Source organism: Biomphalaria glabrata, chromosome 12, assembly GCF_947242115.1.
Source record: "Biomphalaria glabrata chromosome 12, xgBioGlab47.1, whole genome shotgun sequence".
NCBI classification, from domain to species: domain Eukaryota; kingdom Metazoa; phylum Mollusca; class Gastropoda; family Planorbidae; genus Biomphalaria; species Biomphalaria glabrata.
Genome location: NC_074722.1, coordinates 6,574,272 through 6,594,219, shown reverse-complemented (window position 1 = coordinate 6,594,219; position 19,948 = coordinate 6,574,272). Strand labels below are relative to the sequence as shown.

The window sequence follows — 19,948 nt, the reverse complement described above, 5'->3', positions numbered from 1 at the left end:
TACTTATATTTACAAGGAATTTTGACAACGCGACCACTTCTGGTTGTCTTGACCTGCACATCAAGTTCTCTAGATGTTGGTTTATAATTGTCTGTTTCTTTTGTTCTAACAGTTTGCTGTTCATTGTCTTCGTCGGTGTCATAGTAGGCCTACCCAGAGATGTCGTCTTCGTAGCTCTTGTTTAAAAACCGTTGATTTCGTCTGTATTTTTTCCCATCATTTGTCTTTATGATGTAAGATCTGGGTGATGAATGTTTCTTAATGACGACTGCTTTCTGCCATGTTTGTCCTAGACGAACTCTCACCTTCTCCCCGACAGAGTAGTCTTTAGGTAACCTTGCTTTTGCATCGTACCTCACTTTGCTTTTCCTCTGTCGTTCGTTGAGTAATGTCTCTGCATTTTCAGCTACCGATGGTTTCAATAGTTTGGGATCAGTTGGAATGATGTCCCTGAGTCTTCTACTCATCAGCAGTTGTGATGGCGAATAAAGCAGTCCGCTTATCGGAGTATTTCTATACTCGAGCATAGCGAGATATAGATCTTTCCCACTTTTGTATGATTTGTTGAATATCTGCTTTACGATACCAACATACACCTCACTTTGTCCATTTGATTGAGGGTATCTGGGACTTGATGTTGTTATCTTGAAACCCAATTCAGAAGCAAACTCTCTATATTGATAGCTATTGAATGGCATATTGTCGCTCACTATTTCTTCTGGTATGCCATGTCTAGCAAAAATACCTTTCATTGCCCTGATAACACATTCTGCTGTTTTGTTCTCCAGTCGTTTTATTTCAGGGTATTTAGAGAAATAGTCCACAACTAGCAAATAGTCATTGTTTCGCCATTCAAACAAATCTGTCGCAACCTTTTTCCATGGTCTGTCTGGTACAGCATGAGGTAGCAATTTTTCCTTCACATTATTTCTTTTGAACGTTGCACATGTTGCGCATTTCATTATTGTCGAAAAAATATCTTTAGACAATTCTGGCCAAAACACACTCTGTTTTGCCTTGGATCTGGTTTTCTCAAGACCAAAATGACCTATGTGCAACTTGTCGAGAATTTCATTTCTCATACTTGAAGGAATTATAATTCTGTTCTCATAAAACAATATTCCATTCTCTTCATGAATACTGTCTTTAAATGACCAATACACTTTCACTGTTTCATGAACTTGAGTTTTTATCTTTGGCCAACCAACCTTCTCTGACATAATTCATTACAAGTTTTAATTTAGCATCAGATTCAGTTTTCCTTCTAATTTCAATAATCTTCTGATCACTTCCCGGAAACTGTGCTGTTGCGCTATGAATTCTCATAACCATGTCATCATTTGAATTTGATTGTTCTTGACCATTGATGTACGCACGCGATAACGTATCAGCTATTTGCATTTTTGAACCTGGAGTGTAAGTTACTGTTAATTGATATCTCAACAGTCTTAACATCATCAACTGAAGTCTTGGTGAAATCTTATGTAAAGGCTTAGTCACAATAGTTTGCAAAGGTTTGTGATCTGATTGTACAGTCACAGTTCTTCCAAAAATATAATGGTGAAAATGTTCAGCTGCAAACACTATAGGTAACATTTCCTTTTCTATTTGTGCATATCTGCACTCTGTTTCTGTCAATGATCTTGACGTATACGCAACTGGTTTGTCTTCTTGCATTAAACATGCTCCCAACCCATTAGAAGAAGCGTCACACTGAATAGTAACTGGCTTTTCAGGGTTAAACAATTGCAGAACTGGAGCTTCACTAAGTGTTTTCTTTATTAGTTGGAAAGCATTTTCTTGCTCTGCATTCCACTGCCACAATACATCTTTCTTTAGCAATTCACGCAATGGACTGGTAATTGTTGACATGTTTGGAATGAAACTTGACAGAAAGTTCAACATCCCTAGCAGTCTTTGAATTCCTGTTCGATCTGTTGGTGCTGGCATCTCCATTATTGCTTTGATTTTAGCTGGATCTGGACGAATACCATCTGCTCCAATTTGTCTTCCGAGATAATTAACACCAGAAAGTTTATATTGTATCTTGTTCTTGTTGAACTTTACATTGTTCTTTCTAGCTCTCTCCAGAACATTTTCAAAAATTTGATCATGTTCTTTTTCATCTTTTGCTGCAATCAGCATGTCATCTGACATGATATGTACACCTGGTATGTCTCCGAATACTTGATAAGCACGTTTCTGTAATACTTCACTAGCTGAGGATATACCAAAAGGCATTCTCAAGAATCTGTATCTTCCAAACGGAGTATTGAATGTACATAAATAAGAGCTTGGTTCATCCAACTCAACTTGCCAATATGCATCCTTTTGATCAAGTATACTAAACACTTTTGCTGCTCCCAATGAACTATTGGTTTGATCAAATGTTGATATAGTGAAATGTTCTCTCATTATATATTTGTTCAGTTCTCGGGGATCTAAACACAACCTCAAAGAATTATCTTTCTTCTTTGCTATAACCAAGTTATGAACCCATTCTGTTGGTTCATCAACTTCTGTGATCACTCCATCTTGTTGCATTTGTGTGAGTTTTCTTTTTAATTCTTCATAGAGTGATGGTGCAACTCTGCGCGCACATTGAATAACTGGTTTTGCATCTGACGTCAGTTTAATGTGATACTTCATTTTGTATGTACCGAGTCCTTCGACTACTTGATTATATGTTTTCATCAACACTCGTGGAACTTCATTTTGTTGCTTGACATCGTGTACTTCGACATTTCTCTTTGCCTCAATTAGTTTTAAAGCAATAGATGTCTTCAGACCTAGTATAGGATTTATACTTTTCTTGATCACGTACAGATCATCTTTAACTTCTACATCGCCGACTTTAAATGTGACCGATGCAACTCCCTTCAGTTCTAATGCTTCATCCCCCAATGCTCGTAGGGTAGTATTTGAATTCTTTAACTGAGTATCAGTTTCTAAATTGTTCCACGTTGACTCTGATATCACATTAGCTTGTGCTCCTGTGTCAATCTTCATTTTGACTATTTTTCCCATAATATTGACATCAACCATCCAAACTTTGACATTGTTGTCAGTACCAATTGCCTCAAACCACAACTCATATACTTGGCTTGACTGACTTTCATCTTCCAGTAAATCAACAGCCTTGAAGTGTTTCGAACGACATTTTACAGCGAAATGATTTCTTTTTTTACATTTTCGGCATGTCTGTCCGAATGCGGGGCAATTGTATTTTCCATGAGATCCACCAGAAGATCTGCAATCTCTAATGAAACTTGTTACATGATTCTTTGCCATTTTTCCCTGTGAGGTTTTGACTGGCTTTCTATCTTCTGTCTTCTTTAATTTATTAGCAGCATCCACATGTAGTCCTTTCATATCTATCATTTGGTTCTGGGTATGCTCGTCAGCACGAATTATGCTTGCTGCCTTCTCTAAAGTTAAGTCTACATCTCTCAGAAGTCTCTCTCTCACTCGATCCGACTGTATGCCACATACCAATCGATCTCTGATGAGTTCATCTCGAAGGTTGTCAAACTTGCATTCTTTTGCCAAATTCTTTAACTCAGTATAATACTGTTCAAACGTTTCTCCGTCTTTCTGCTTTCTTGAAAAGAATTTAAATCTGTCATACACAGTGTTGGACTTAGGCAAAAAATAATTCTGAAACCTTTCAATTACTTTGTCTACAGTCTCATCTTCACATACTTGAAAAGTATTGTAGATGTCTCGAGCGGGTTCACCGATCAGGTGTAACAATAAAGCTTTCTTCACTGGCTCGGGCTTCGTATTTTTTTCAGTGGCGACCATAAACAGTTCAAAACTTTGTCTCCATTTTTTCCATCTTTCAGATAGATTACCGTCTAGTGACAACGGTTTAGGAGGATCGAATAATTCCATTATTCGTACAGATTCTAGATTCTATGTCTAGATCTAGATCTAACAATATGAACTAACGACACCACAAATAAAATGTAGCCTACTTTTAGCAATTTAGAAACCACTATTTGTGACTATATCTAAATCTACCTGTTACCAGCACTTTAAAGCAATGTGACACTAGATTTGACACCTAATCTAACACCAGATCTGACACAAGATCTGAAAACACTTCTGACACCATGTTCTGTTGTCACAGATTAATAATAAATTACTGTAGACGTTACTATTTAATAATGATAATAACGAGACTGTCTTTATCAAGGTAGACATATATTTCCGTCCGAGTCTTTGCTTTCGCATAAAACATAAACAACAAACAATGACGTAATATCTTCTAATATTAACACATCCTTTCTTTTGAAGCTATCATCACAGAAATGGTTAAAACAGACACTCTTTTAAAACTAGAAGAATTGAAGCCCGCTAACACTTTGCATGCGGCCCGCTTGGTCTTCTCAAGAATTATCAAAATAATGTTAAATTATTAAGCGTTTAACAGTCACCACTCATGTTCAGGTAAAATATTTACTGAAGAAAAAAGTAAAAAACGTAACAATCAACTTCCTTGAACTTTGAACTTAGTCAGTATTCTTTGATGTTCAGATTTTTTAAAACAAATAATTGTACGAAAATTTATTTTAAATTGATCTAGATGTGCTAATTTCATTTATTTATTAACTTCGAACCTTTCAAGTACTCTTTTAGGTTTAGTGTTGATGTGTTGACTTTGTAATTATTATTAATCGCTATTAATTTTATTCGTGCCCCTGGCTTAAATTATCGCCAATTTTTAATGTCAATATTGGATACGAATTTGATTGTGTTCCCTACTACACAGAAGTCCACTGGCTCTCCTGTCATAAAGAATTGAAGAGGTACTTTGCATCGCGTGAGCACAAAATGGGTCCAGGATTAGTTATTTGCAGTTGATCTCACTGGTCACCTGCAAGACTTGAATTCGAAACTTTAAAGTAAAGACAAAGTTGTCACAACTGCTTGTGATAATGTGAAGTGGTTTCAAACAAAGTTACGACTGTGGATAAACCAAATATCAAGAGAAAACCTTGTTCACTTCTCAGCGTGTCAGGAACTAAAAAGATTAAAATACGGCTGCAACATTTGGTAGATATGCCCTACACCTGGAATTGTTAGTAGATGCTTTCAATGACCGTGTTCTTGACTTCGTTTCATACGAGCACGGATGTTCGTTGTTTGTATCTCCATTCTCATTGGCTCCTCAAAAATGCTGCTGATAATGTGCAACTAGAGCTGACAGATTTTTGTTTGAAAGCGCAGTATATAGAAGGGTCAAAATTGTGCAGTTATTTACCTGAACGGTACGTTGAATTTCGGAAATTTGCTGATAGAATTCTTGCTATTTTTGAAAGGACTTATCTCTGTCAGCAGTTCTTTTCCATAATGAAATCTAAAAAAAACATCTCACCGTTCGAGATTACGTGATCAAAATTTGTCGTCAGTGATGAAAGTGTCAGTGACAAACAAACTTCAACCTGACATTAATAAAATTGTATCCTAGAAAATATGTCAAGCATCAGGACAACGAAAATAATGCGTAATCATAGTAATTTTTAATTAACAAAATAGCACTACAAATTTAGCTAACTAAGGGACAGGCATTCCATTAATTATTGTATTCTATTGTATTGTTTCTAATTTACATAAAATTAGTAGGCTATGTTTTCCAACTGATTTTTGGCTGCGGCCCTTCAGGTCATAGTTAGTTTTTAGTGTGGCCTATACACCTTATATTACATCCGGCACCTTTTTTAAATTGTAAAATAGACTTCAGATATTTCTATTTAGTCAACCATGTCGTACCTATAAACATCATTTGAAGGAAGTTGTCTAGAATACTAAGAATAACAATATACTTTGTTGTTATATAACCGAGCGGATAATGACAACTGACCACGCAGATACCTTCAATGTCCTAAGCCTGCCTAAAAAGATTCTCGTTGCCTGTCAGAGGGCAGTACTGCTGCAGACCTGCCACATCTCCAGAAAAGATCTCAGTGGACACTGTTAACTGACATTAACACTGACACTAACAAAGGTCGACCCTGGCAATGCCAGAGAATAAATAATAGATCGTTTTTAACATAATAATAATAATAGTAATAATAATAATATAATAATAATATAATAATAATTATTATTTCATTTTTAAAATACGTTTTTTTTTAATTAAGAATACAGTTTACTAAGTCTACTATAAGGTGTCTGTTTTCGGTTGTCAAAGAGAGAGAGAGAGAGAGACAGACAGACAGACAGACAGACAGAGAAAGAGACAGACAGACAGAGAGGTGGAAAGAGACAGAGAAAGAAAGGGAAATAGAGTTTGCATTAATTATTAATAATTCCGAGAACAAAAGACATAATTTTGGGGGGAATTTAAATTTAAATCTATGCAAACATTCTCCATTGTTTTTATTAAAGCCTTAAGTCCAAATGAGCCCTGATGTATCAGCGTGTATGTTGATCTTAACTTGAGTGTTGATAATATTTGAGTGTTGCTGTAATATTTCTTTTCGTGGCACACACACACCCCTCTTGACTTGTGGCACCATTCAAACCATATGTCACGATTTACTGACACCGATGCTGTCAAACTGTCACACCAGCGGTTCAAGCCTGGCAGTGTATGCACTTCTCCCGTAGACTAGATCTAGGTCTACCTCCCAAACTTGACCTCATGGTTATTTCACCTCTTGGGACTTTGGACACTCCTTCTTTAACGTTCACCATACTCCACCTCCTCAGTGTCTCTGTGACCACCATACTCCACCACCTCAGTGTCTCTGTGACCACCATACTCCACCACCTCAGTGTCTCTGTGACCACCATACTCCACCACCTCAGTGTCTCTGTGACCACCATACTCCACCACCTCAGTGTCTCTGTGACCACCATACTCCACCACCTCAGTGTCTCTGTGACCACCATACTCCACCAACTCAGTGTCTCTGTGACCACCATACTCCACCACCTCAGTTTCTCTGTGACCACCATACTCCACCACCTCAGTGTCTCTGTGACCACCATACTCCACCACCTCAGTGTCTCTGTGACCACCATACTCCACCACCTCAGTGTCTCTGTGACCACCATACTCCACCACCTCAGTGTCTCTGTGACCACCATACTCCACCAACTCAGTTTCTCTGTGACCACCATACTCCACCACCTCAGTGTCTCTGTGACTTATTCGTGACTTCGTATCAACTCTGTAGTCTCTCCCTGGTTACTCCTTTCTTGCTACCTTTTCATTATTCTCTCTCTCTCTCTCTTTCTCTTTACAAAGCTCAACTCACCGTGTCTGTCTGGTCAAAAGTTTGCTCACGCTATTTCTCCCACACACAATCTCGGATCAGTTTGAATTTTTACATAATTATTTCTAGCAGCTGACAAAAAAAAAAAAAAAAGAATCAATCAAAAAATTTACCAAATTAGTTAACAATCGGTAATTAATTATTATGTTCGGTATCGAACAGGGGAAAGTTGAACGAGTCTCCTTGAAAAGGCTTGCGGCCCGATCTCAAATTTAAGCCGCACAACATTTTTTTTTATTAATGCATATAAAAGGCGATCACGGTAACATTCACCCAGATACCCCCTTCTTTTCCACAGCTGGTCCATATTCCTGAACCTCCTTCCCGTCCCCAAATGTTCCCAACTGGTCCAGACAAGCGATGGAATCAAAGCGTATCGAGAAAGCATAAAGCAAAAAAAAAAAGTTCAACAAAAACAATTGGTAAAAACATTTCTAATCGACAAATTTATCGTTGTTAGTCTAGAGTCTCTAGAGCTATTACACATTTAATTACATGAATGATCTAAACTCTAAACTAATTGATATAATTACACTTAATAGTTTTTTTTTAAAGTAGTTTTTTTTCTGTATGTCTTTTCGTTCTTACTTTTTTTTCTGTCAATCTTTCTCTCTCTTTCTCTCTTTTTTTTTAGTCCCACTTTCTGTCACATTCTTTCTATTTTCTCTCTTTTATATTTTTTTAAATTTTTCTCTTTTCTCTCTATCTTTTTTCTTTCTTTTCCTTTCTTTCTCTTTCACTCTTTCTTCATTTCTCTCTTTCTTTCTTTCTTCCTTTCTCTCTCTCTCTCTCTCTGTCTCTCTCTCTTTCTCTCTCTCTCTCTTTCTCTCTCTTCCTTCCCCTCTCTCTCTTTCTCTCTCTCTCTCTTTCTCTCTCTCTTTCTCTCTCTCTTTCTCTCTCTCTCTTTCTCTCTCTTCCTTCCCCCCTCTCTCTCTTTCTTCCTTTCTCTCTTTCTTCCTTTCCCTCTATCTTTCTCTCTCTCTTCCTTTCTCTGTCACTTTGTTTAATAGCCTATTCCCATCACGTTCCAAACGTATCCTATCTGAGCTGGCTTGTTATTACCGAGTCCGTTCAACTCTCTCGCAATCACTTCACATAAAAAGAGTTCCTCGTTAAAAACAAGTACACATAAACACATGACGTCATTCCATTGAATTGACAACGAACTAATTCCCAAGTTTGGTTACAAGGAGAAACACTTTTAGAGACATTAGCAGATTATGTGACTAATAGAGCACTCTCACTTCTTAAGGGTGTCAATGTCAAAGAAACTAGAGTAGCTTCTGCGCTGTCTTGATCGAACGTCTTTGAGAAAGCAAAATATAAAATATATCACAAAAACAAAATTGTATCTCTCAATAATGAAGAATTTTTTTCCCTTTTCGATATCAACCTAAATAATTAATTATCAATAATCAATTGATTAATTTTTCTTTTATTGATTCGTGTTTTGTTAGGTACAATAAACAATTGTGTAAATTGGGCCATGTAAATCACTGCACGCATTCCTTAACCTTTGGAATCGAAGACAATGCCATTTTAAAGTTTTAACTTGATCAGAGAATGTGGGAGAAATATTGTACAATTATCTAAAGGGGGAAAAATACATATTTAGCCATATCTTTTAAGGATTAATTTCCCTTTTTGGCATCAAGCAAAATAATTAATTACTAGTAACGTATTGGCTAATTGGTTAATATTTGTTTTTATTAATTCATGTTTCGTTAGATAAAGAAATAGCTGTGCCAAATGTCAACTTGATCCGAGATTAGGTGTGGGGGAAATAACGTGTTCAAAATTAGAACCAGAAAGACAGATAAAAAAAAAAACCCAATAAAAACAGATTGAAAAAAAAAAACTTGAAGACAGTCCTGAGCGCATATCACACGATCCAGGCAAGCCACCCAACCAGATTTAAGAACCTATCATACTTACGGAAGGTGAAAGCTTCAGTCTGTTAGTACTAACCAGTAGAGGTAAATGACAACCTCACATACTGGGCAACAAGTTAGAAGACAACTTTTCAGCAACTAGAGCGTTGTCTTCTCGGTAATATCAAGAGCATGGGCGTTACCCTTCATTTGGAGCTTATGTCCGACTCTCATGTTTTCATTTCTCGTCCCATATGCTAGGACAAATTTGTACAAATACTCCTTCTTCCCTAGTGCTATTAGAGCATGGAATGGGTTGCCTGAGCTAGCCAGGAAAACCAGTGACTTGGCAGAATTTAGGTCATTGGTTAATATGCATGACTGAATGCATGACGCGTAGGACGTAATCATCTTCTTTTTTGAAGTAACGTCTGTATTATATAAGATAAGAAGACACAGGATACACCCTAAAAAAGCTAGTTATTTATAGTTGTCTGCGAAAGATGAAAATCTCCACTACATCCGAAGTGTATATTTTTCGTATTTGTGTAGAAATGGATTTTTTAAAAAGACATTTTGTTTGTTTTATCTCATCTCTTGTTTTCTTCAAAATGTTTCAAGCGAGTGTAATACATTAAGGTCTCAGACGGCCACGCCTATGGAAAGGGGCCTCACTTTGACACTAAACAACGGAGAGGGGAGTGGTATCGTTCTGGCCTCGCACTAATAAAACAGGAATTGTTGATTAGACATGCAATCGAAATGCCTTACGATAAATTCACTGTGGGCACTTATTTAGAGCTGGAAACTCAAATTTCTAAACTCGTTTCCTTGTAGCCCAAGCTGATTTGAATTATTTAAATTTGGCAACGGTGATCTTTTTATGTAACATCCTTGACATTGCTTGAAATCGACAATTCACCTTCACCTATGAAAGCTATTAGGTGTATCCGGTGAATATCACACTGAGTTTTATTGCTTGAGGTGTAAACAGGATCTTCCAAATGAAAATGTAAAGGGTTGGTCTGTTGGACCGTTGGGGCACCACACAAGATCTGTTGACCGTCCTACTCCATTCCTCTCTGTCATTTGCCTTGGACAGAATCTCTCTCAATAGCAGGTCCACCTATTCCTTTATGCTGTCTTCCCCATCGCTTTCTCTATCTGCCTCTTCTTCTTTTTCCTTGTACTAATCCCTTTTTTGCGAGCCCTGTAGACTTTGTGATATGGCCATAGAATTTTAGTTTGCGTTTTCTTGACAGTAGTTAGCAGGTCATTTAGAAGTCCTTAAAAGCTTTTAAAGCGTTCCAATTTATTTTCTACCGCCAAAGAACTCGACTAAAAAACAGGCGTTATTTTGTAAAGTAGTTATAAGAAGTAAAGTCTTTTTTTTTTAACTCAAACCTATGTAACGTAAAGGCCTAATTTAATTTTTAGATCTAGATGTAGTAATTAAACATAAAAAAATAAAAAAAATAAGACCACTCTCGTCTCATAATTACTATTTTGCAATTTTTAGATACATAATCTAGAAAGATCTAGGTAATCAATATATTTAAATGTACATAAAATGATTAAAATCAGCAGACGTGAATTATTTCAATCTAGAATTTTCGAAACATTATCTCAATGGAAACTAACAGGAAACGGTTTTATTTCATAGATTTGAGTGAATATATAATTCTGTGATAAATAGCCCATCCTATATAAAAGCCGCGAAATGCTATTGCATTATTTCTAAACTTTGAAAACTAAAGATCATTACTTTTCTAAGACAGAAAAGATTGATTTTCCTAAATTCGGGGCAATTTCCCTTACAGCTTGAAAACGAGTTACGTACATGACAATCTATATATATAGGTCTGTGATCTGATCATTATTGGATAAGAATAAGTTTCCGTTTTCCAGTCTAGGTATAATATATATATAGGTCTGTGATCAAAACTTCATGCGACTTTTTCTTTTCTTTGTAACGATGTCTTTATTTGTATAAATCTCTATCAAAAAATGTCGTCGTGTTTTATGTACGTTTAATATTTTGCGCGTCACCGCTCTACGCGCTTGATTGATAATTCTCGTTTAGATCTCCAGCGAGGCGTGCGAGATTTTATGCGTTCAATGGCACCGAGAGAAGTGAATGGAATTGTGGGATTTGATTGGTTGGATTATAGCCTATGTTTTGACTTCTTGCGTGATTCTGTCAGTCACAATGTGTCTTTGTTGGTCATTGTAGTTTGATAAAACTGTTCCCGTGTTGTTGGTTTAAAAAAAGGGGGGGGGGGGCAATTTGGCGGGGGCGCAGATGACCCCCACGCATATTGAATATGTTTTATTTAAATGTAATACAGAATAAACGAAAGAATGAATTGTAAACTCTGAGCAGTAGAGCGTGCTAGTGTAACCATGGTCCAATGAGGACACATTATCTCGTAAAACATAATTTAACCATTGGATGTTAATTGCAAGCACTCTTTAGGTATGTGGTACTAATTGCAAGCACTCTTTAGGTATGTGGTACTAATTGCAAGCACTCTTTATGTATGTGGTACTAGTAACGTAGTAAACCGTAACTTACAAATAGAAAAACAAAAACTTATGAAATACTCAAAAAGACACAAAGAGACACATTTCTTATTCCATATGCTAGAACACATTCGTACAAGTGCTGCTTCTTCTCTAGTGCCATAAGAGAATGGAATGGGTTGCCTGAATCAGCCATGAAACCCAACGACTTAGCAGAGTTTAAGTCATTGATTTACATGCATGACTAGATTGACACGTGAAATGCGTAGGACGTGATTATCTTCTTTTTTTTTTAAGCAACAGGTTCAATCATTCTGACAGATTCAATCATCAATCATTCTGACAGGTTTCTTCATTCTGACAGGATCCCTCCTTTTGACCTTGAGTTGGTACCAAGTGTATTGTATAGATTTTTTTTTTTTTTGAGATCGCACCAGTGAAGTCGTGAGCTATATGTTTAGGCAATCCACGAGTCCTTGACATTAGGCTCAAGATTGTCCTTGGTTCATTTATCGTCTCCGAAGACACAAGAGACCCAGTGGCGTAGCAAGGTGCTCATGGCCCGGGTTCATAGAACCCCTTCGCGCCATGGATGTTACGCCCCTGAAGAGACCGTTTACGTTCAATTCCTAATTGTAACTTGACATATAAACGCTATAGCTTCTGAGTAGAAATGACTTGTAGCTCCATCTTTCAAGTCCTAGCGTTTTAGCCAAGCGTTTTCACGAAATCTTTAGTGTTAGGAAAATGCCATGGACAATAAATGACCTGGTCCCACCATCTCCTGGTAAACATTTTCTGAAACAAGCATTTAAATGTTACCCTACCTGTCCGACGCACCCCTTTTTGTTGAGAAACGCCACGCCCATGAACACCTGTTGAGTAGAAAATAGAAAAATGATACGATCGAAGTTTTACAATGTTGTGCCCGCCCCTCGCTACGTCTGTTAATCTCTAACCTATGGTAGATACTAACTAGGCTTACTGATTGAGAGCGTTTGGTGCGAGGGTATTCAACAAACAGCAAGCCTTGTATTAAAATGTGTGAACTAAAGGGGAGCTTATCAATGTTATCTGAGCTGAAATTTCACGGGGGATAACTCGACTAATGCGTCCTTTGATAGTTGAAGAGAGAGGGCCCAAACAACGTGATTGTCTTTTTTTTTTCCTCCCTCCCCTGAATGTAATGCGTTACGTTATCACAGCCAGAGGCGTTACCGGAGCTTCAACTTACAAGCAACATTTGGGTATATTTTATACTAGGGCAGTGTTGTTTTCAAACTTTTACTAGTGAGGCCTCGCCTCTCCCCCGACCAAAACAGTATATTCACAACCCCCTCCCTTTAGTCAGCTTGGTCTATGGGAGTGCTCTATGTTAGCGCTGACCCGGTGGGGCCTGCAGTGGTGTCAGTGCACGTTTAGGAGCAGCCCTTTTTAAGTGGGTCGTTTTGTCGCCAGCCACTTTGTCGCTTTACGTTTTGTCGCCTGCCACTTTGTCGCTGTACGTTTAGTCGCTTGACACTTTGTCGCTTTACTTTTTGGCACTAAAAGCTCTGATTTAAAAAAAAGCTTTTAAAATATTGTGTTTTTTTTTACACTATACTATATGCTGTGGTATAGTTACATTCTCCCACTCTCTCCCACCCCACCCACTAAACATGTTATAATAAAGGTTTTGGATTGTTTCATGAATAAATATCGCTGTAAAATCACAATGTTAAGTATCATATCGCGAACTATAATAGGTCAGAATGAGGCGTGGTGGCTGAACAGTAAAGCGCTTGGTAATATAAAAAATAATGATCAGATAACTTAATAAAAGTAAGTTTTTTTTAAAGTTATAAATCATTAACCTTTAACTTAATTTTAACAGCACGTGCAGCATATGTTGTTAACTTTGAATATTCAGGTTATTACATATAGATGTTGGGGAGGGGACTTCATGGGTGTGTGGGGGTGGAGGGGGGGGTGGGCGGATAGAAATGTGGACTTTGATTCTTGCACCTCCCTTCACCCAGGTTTCTACACTGACCATAAAAGAAGTACACGAAGGAACTTTATGTGTGTGCGTTTGTGCTTGTGATTGTGTGTGTTTGTGATTGTGTGTGTGCTTGTGATTGTGTGTGCTTGTGCTTGTGATTGTGTGTGTTGGTGATTGTGTGTGTGCTTGTGATTGTGTGTGCTTGTGATTGTGTGTGTTTGTGATTGTGTGTGTGCTTGTGATTGTGTGTGCTTGTGATTGTGTTTGTGTGTGTGCTTGTGATTGTGTGTGCTTGTGATTGTGTGTGTTTGTGCTTGTGTTTGTGTGTGTGCTTGTGATTGTGTGTGCTTGTGTTTGTGTGTGTTTGTGCTTGTGTTTGTGTGTGTGCTTGTGATTGTGTCTGCTTGTGTTTGTGTGTGTTTGTGCTTGTGTTTGTGTGTGTGCTTGTGTTTGTGTGTGTGTTGGTGATTGTGTGTGCTTGTGATTGTGTGTGTTTGTGCTTGTGTTTGTGTGTGTGTTTGTGCTTGTGATTGTGTGTGTGTTTGCGCTTGCGTGTGTTTATGCTTGCGTTTGTGTGTGTGTGGGCTTGTGTTAGTTGTGTGTTTGTGCTTGCGTTTGTGCGTGTGCTTGTGTTTGTGTGTGTGTTTGTGTTTGTGTGTTTGCGCTTGTGTTTGTGTGTGTGTTTGTGTGTGCATTGTAGTTTAAGACTTGATGTTTTTCTTATTTTACTGAGCGCTGACTCGAGCTGCATGATGTATAAAGTTTCTACTCTAGACAACTCCGGACATTATTCATTATGTGGGGGGCTGTTGTTGGTGTACAGAGACAAAAAAAAAGGGGGAGGTGGGGTGGACATTATTATTTGACATTCAATGAAGTATCGTTTAGTAGAATCCTATGAAAAATGTATGGACCAGATGTTGTCCACAATCTAAACGAGTTATGTCCAGAATCTATACCAGTCCATCTCCATTATCTAGAGTCTAGACAACATTATTGTCCGCAATCTAGACCAGTGATCTACAATCTAGGCCAGTGGTCTACAATCTAGACCAGTGATCTACAATCTAGACCAGTTGTCTACTATCTAGACCAGTGATCTACAATCTAGACCAGTGATCTACAATCTAGACCAGTTGTCTACTATCTAGACCAGTTGTCTACAGTCTAGAACGTTTGTTGTTCATGATCTCGACCAACTGTCCAATTTTTATTTCCCTGTCCATTAACTGTGTTTGGGATGAATGTCTACAATGAACTAATCTAATAAAAATATGTTTAAACAAGATTTTGCTTTTAGTGAATATAAATAGTCAAAGATTTCTCGTGTACCAATATACCACACTTCTACTCAAATACTCTTATTGTGATCGAAGAGTGTGTATCTTTCTAATCATAGCTTTCAATGTCTGAAGACTGTAAGGTTAGGTTAAATGCTAGATACCTTGGCTCATCTTACAAAGTGTCTTTTTCAATTTTTAAAATTATTTCTAAAACAAAATTAATTAAAATAGAGACCATTTCTCGTATGAACGTACAATAAATGTAATTTCGAAAACAGAATTTATAAATATGTCGTCCGATGGAGACTACGAGATAACTACTGTTGCCAACTTTAGTGCTATACTACTGCTGCCAACTTTAGTGCTATACTACTGCTGCCAACTTTAGTGCTATACTACTGCTGCCAACTTTAGTGCTATACTACTGCTGCTAACTTTAGTGCTATACTACTGCTGCCAACTTTAGTGCTATACTACTGCTGCCAACTTTAGTGCTATACTACTGCTGCTAACTTTAGTGCTATACTACTGCTGCCAACTTTAGTGCTATACTACTGCTGCCAACTTTAGTGCTATACTACTGCTGCCAACTTTAGTGCTATACTACTGCTGCCAACTTTAGTGCTATACTACTGCTGCCAACTTTAGTGCTATACTACTGCTGCCAACTTTAGTGCTATACTACTGCTACCAACTTTAGTGATATACTACTGCTGCCAACTTTAGTGCTGCATAATGAGATGTAAATAAACTTTAACAATGTTTCTTTTGTGTGTTTTTATGGAGCTTGGGAGCTGGGAGTTTGTTTTTTTTACAGTACAAACATCATACATACTACATAAAGACAATTTATAAATGGAAAGTTCTCCTTTGAGACCCTGAGATAAGTCAGTTGATGTGAACATCATCTATGTAATGTTATATAGGTTAGGGTGAGTGTTGAACTTCTCTAACACTTTCTTTTATTCCCAGGACAACAAGAGACAGGACAATATGAAGGACATTGACAGGAGTCTTTCTCTAAGGAGAGGGAGCGAAAAAGGTATGTCACGTCTGTGTCAAGTCTGTTTTTGTGTCAAGTCTGTGTCTGAATAAAGTCTGTGTTTGTGTCAAGTCTGTATCTGTGTTTGTGTCAAGTCTGTGCTTTTGTAAATTTTGTGTTTGTGTCAAATCTGATTTTGTCAAGTCTGTGTTTTTGTCAAGTCTGTGTCTCTATGTTTTTGTCAAGTCTGTGTTTTTGCCAAGTCTGTGTCTCTATGTTTTTGTCAAGTCTGTGATTTTGTCAGTCTGTGTGTGTCTGTGTTTCAGTCAAGTCTGTTTTTTGAGTCAAGTCTATGTCTGTGTTTGAGTCAAGTCTGTGTTTGAATCAAGTTTGTGTCTTTGTTTGAGTCAAGTCTGTTTCTGTTTTTGAGTCAAATCTGTTTTTGAGTCTGTGTCTGTGTCTGAGTCAAATCTGTGTCTGTGTGAAGTCTGTGTCCTATACAATGCCTAGGTAATGTAAGAAATTGAGAAATCCTTTCCTTCTTTGCCTGAAATCTCCAAGCATTCTATAGAAACTTGGATTTGACACTTTGCTGGTAACATCATTGTTTATAGAAGTTCGACTTAATCATAGGTAGTTCCGGATTATTTAAGACATGTTGCATGTTCGAAAGGCAGTAGGAGGAAAAAAAAAGTAGTATTTTGAAAAAAAAATTAAAAAGAAAGGTTATAAAACTGAAAGAACCGCACAATTACTTCCATATATCTCAATACTGCAAGATCTACTTCCCTTTTACAAACCAAAATTAATTTACTATTACTAATTAATTAACTAATTGGTTAATGTTTTGATTGATTGATGTGTTGTCATCGACAATGAATAATAGTGAAAAGTTTTAACTTGATCTGAGAATGGGAAGTGGGAGAAATACCGTGTACACGATTTGTACCAGACAGAAAGACATAGTTGGTAGATGCTTTTTTAAAACAAGGTTTTGTTTTGTTTTCTTTGTTTCGGTTGTTCCTTCAGACATAATTAATACCCTCCCCCCCCCCAGCCCAAACCTCAGGCAGGAAATTGAGCTGGTTTTGAACTATGGGCTATCGTGACGACAGCTCAAAGCGCATGCCACACGTCCAGCCATAGTGAATCTTTTTTTTTTTTTATATTATTTTCTTGTTTTATGTCAGTCTTAAAGATGAGGACACTCCCAGAGGAATGCCAGCTCTGTAAATACTCGCACACCGGATATGGCAGTTTATTTCAGTAGACAAGATTTATTGAGTTGTATTTTAAAACATTTTGTAAGCTGCGTACAGTCTCGGTAACTAGACTTACATTAAAAAAAAAAAAGGAAAATTCCTTTGTTGGTTGGTCTTTAATTAGTTTTTACCTTTAGCTATTTTGTTTCCTAAAAAAAAAGGTCCCCCCCCCCCCACCAACTATTTTCCATCAGCCGTTTTTTATCCTAGTGATCCCTGTTCTATTTTCCCTAGTGATCCCTGTTTGCTTTCCTAGTGATCCCTGTTTGCTTTTTTAGTGATCCCTGTTTGCTTTCCTAGTGATCCCTGTTTGCTTTCCTAGTGATCCCTGTTTGCTTTCCTAGTGATCCCTGTTTCCTTTCCTAGTGATCCCTGTTTGCTTTTTTAGTGATCCCTGTTTGCTTTCCTAGTGATCCCTGTTTGCTTTCCTAGTGATCCCTGTTTGCTTTCCTAGTGATCCCTGTTTGCTTTCCTAGTGATCCCTGTTTGCTTTCCTAGTGATCGCTGTTTCCTTTCCTAGTGATCCCTGTTTGCTTTCCTAGTGATCCCTGTTTGCTTTTTTAGTGATCCCTGTTTGTTTTCCTAGTGTTCCCTGTTTCCTAGTGATCCCTGTTTTCTAGTGATCCCTGTTTTCTAGTGATCCCTGTTTGTTTTTCTAGTGTTCCCTGTTTTCTAGTGTTCCCTGTTTTCTAGTGTTCCCTGTTTTCTAGTGTTCCCTGTTTTCTAGTGATCCCTGTTTTCTAGTGTTCCCTGTTTTCTAGTGTTCCCTGTTTTCTAGTGATCCCTGTTTTCTAGTGTTCCCTGTTTTATAGTGTTCCCTGTTTTCTAGTGTTCCCTGTTTCCTAGTGTTCCCTGTTTTCTAGTGTTCCCTGTTTTCTAGTGTTCCCTGTTTTCTAGTGATCCCTGTTTGTTTTTCTAGTGTTCCCTGTTTTCTAGTGTTCCCTGTTTTCTAGTGTTCCCTGTTTTCTAGTGATCCCTATTTTGTTAATGCTAGTGATATGTCAAGAGCCCCTCTCAAACCAACCATAAAGAGAGAGATAGGTCGCCACTGGTTCATGTCACAATTATACAATGTATCCTCTTTCATTAGCATCATTAATTTAAACACACGCACATATACACACTCAACACTAGCATGTATGCGTGTTTTCATTCAAACACACAAACACACACACACACACACATCCACTCGCACATGATCATGTATTGTAAAACCAAGGATTGTTGTTCTAAAAAATGAATACGATACCAACTGTTAGGTCGCCGTTGTGGCATCTGCTATGTGGGTGTGGATGCCTGTGTGTCATTGTGGTGTGTGTGTGTGCTGGACCGAGTGGATGGTTTAAGTGGATTACATTCCAAGAGGAAAAGAGAGGGTCACCTCTGATCCTGCACTTAATGTTTCAAAACTCTTGATGTGAGGATGTGATTTGTTCATTGGATTACGTTTAGTTTTTTATGCCCTGTATTATTCTTTATCTTGGAATAATGAACGTTTAAATGTTGATATACTTGTAAGTTGTACATTCATTTTGAAATAGGTTTTTGTTATTTTATTAAATTTGTGTTGCAACTTACTTGCAATTCACTTTAAACGTAAAAGAGGAAAGTAGAACACACGGTGAACGAGCAGCTGATCTTCAGTTTTAAATCATTTTGAATTCTCCAGGTTCGATAGGCTTTTCCTGATTAGATTTGGCTCTACTTGACACGAGGACCTGGCATATGATGTAGACTAGTTTAAACTCAAAACAAGACTCCCGTGGGGGTGCCTAAGGGGGTGCGAGAGCATCCTCATTGCACTGTGCGGAGTTGTAAAAAAGCTCCCACAACATTGTGATGTCACAATCCAGGCGCTGTTCCTCAAGGGGCCGTTACATAAATGGCATGTCCTGCACGGTTAGCCTGGTATAGAAAAAAGGAAAGGGTCCCTGTACACGCGGTCTCTGGCCGCGAGTCTGACACCCCGCCAGACAGAACAGTGTACACTGTTCTCATTCAGGCCGGTGAGATGGAGCTCTTGTTCACTTTTGCTGGCCTGGAGTTCCAAGTTCCAAGGGCCGAAGACTCTACTCTACCTGACAGTTTCAAGAAGAAACTTCAATACGATTAAATCATCTCAAAGTGAGACAGACTCCATATTTCGGATATGTTTTTTTACAAAGCTTAATTTTATTATTAGTTGTTTACCAATTATAAAAGCATCGAAGTTAAAGTGATACTTTCATATCCTATGAAGCGTGATGGCTATATAGTTAAACGATACGTAATCGAAATCGGAATCGAATCGGACATTTTCTGCTCCATTCTGAAAGAGGGAACAAAACTATTTGACACGTCCTAAATTGTGGACCTGGTCAAAAGTGGATCTTGAAGGGCCCCGATCTTATCATATTTTATGTAAAAAATTCCCGTTTCAGATCTTGCGATCTATAGGGCAGGTTCGGCAGATTGTGTAAAAGGTCATCTGTTTCTGTGGCCGAAGATTAACGAGGGTGTCATGCGGACAGTACAACAACCAACTGTTTTTACTTTTCGCCAACTAATGCCAGGTACCCATAAGCGTTAGATGGACTCAGTGGATGGACTCAGTGATGCCCTTAAAATCCCGATAAAAACGTAGAACAGGCTATCTTGCGATATGATCATGAGATCCACTGGGCTGTAGCAGGGCCGGCCTTAGATAATTGGAGGCCCTAGGCGAAGTGATTTTACTGGCCTCAAATGAAATAGAAAAATTAAAAAAAAAAATTAGGCAAT

The 19,948-nt window shown here is 37.9% G+C and overlaps 1 protein-coding gene across 4 annotated transcripts in view; it reads left to right on the top strand.

The window, feature by feature from the left end:
- The window catches only part of LOC106051420 (uncharacterized), a 187,175-nt gene that overhangs the window by 18,452 nt on the left and 148,775 nt on the right, over window positions 1-19,948 (top strand). For all 4 annotated transcript variants that reach the window (XM_056007179.1, XM_056007178.1, XM_056007177.1 and 1 more), the window contains exon 3: window positions 15,917-15,986. In XM_056007179.1, the coding sequence (XP_055863154.1) occupies window positions 15,917-15,986 (70 nt within the window). The remainder of the gene's footprint in view (window positions 1-15,916; window positions 15,987-19,948) is intronic.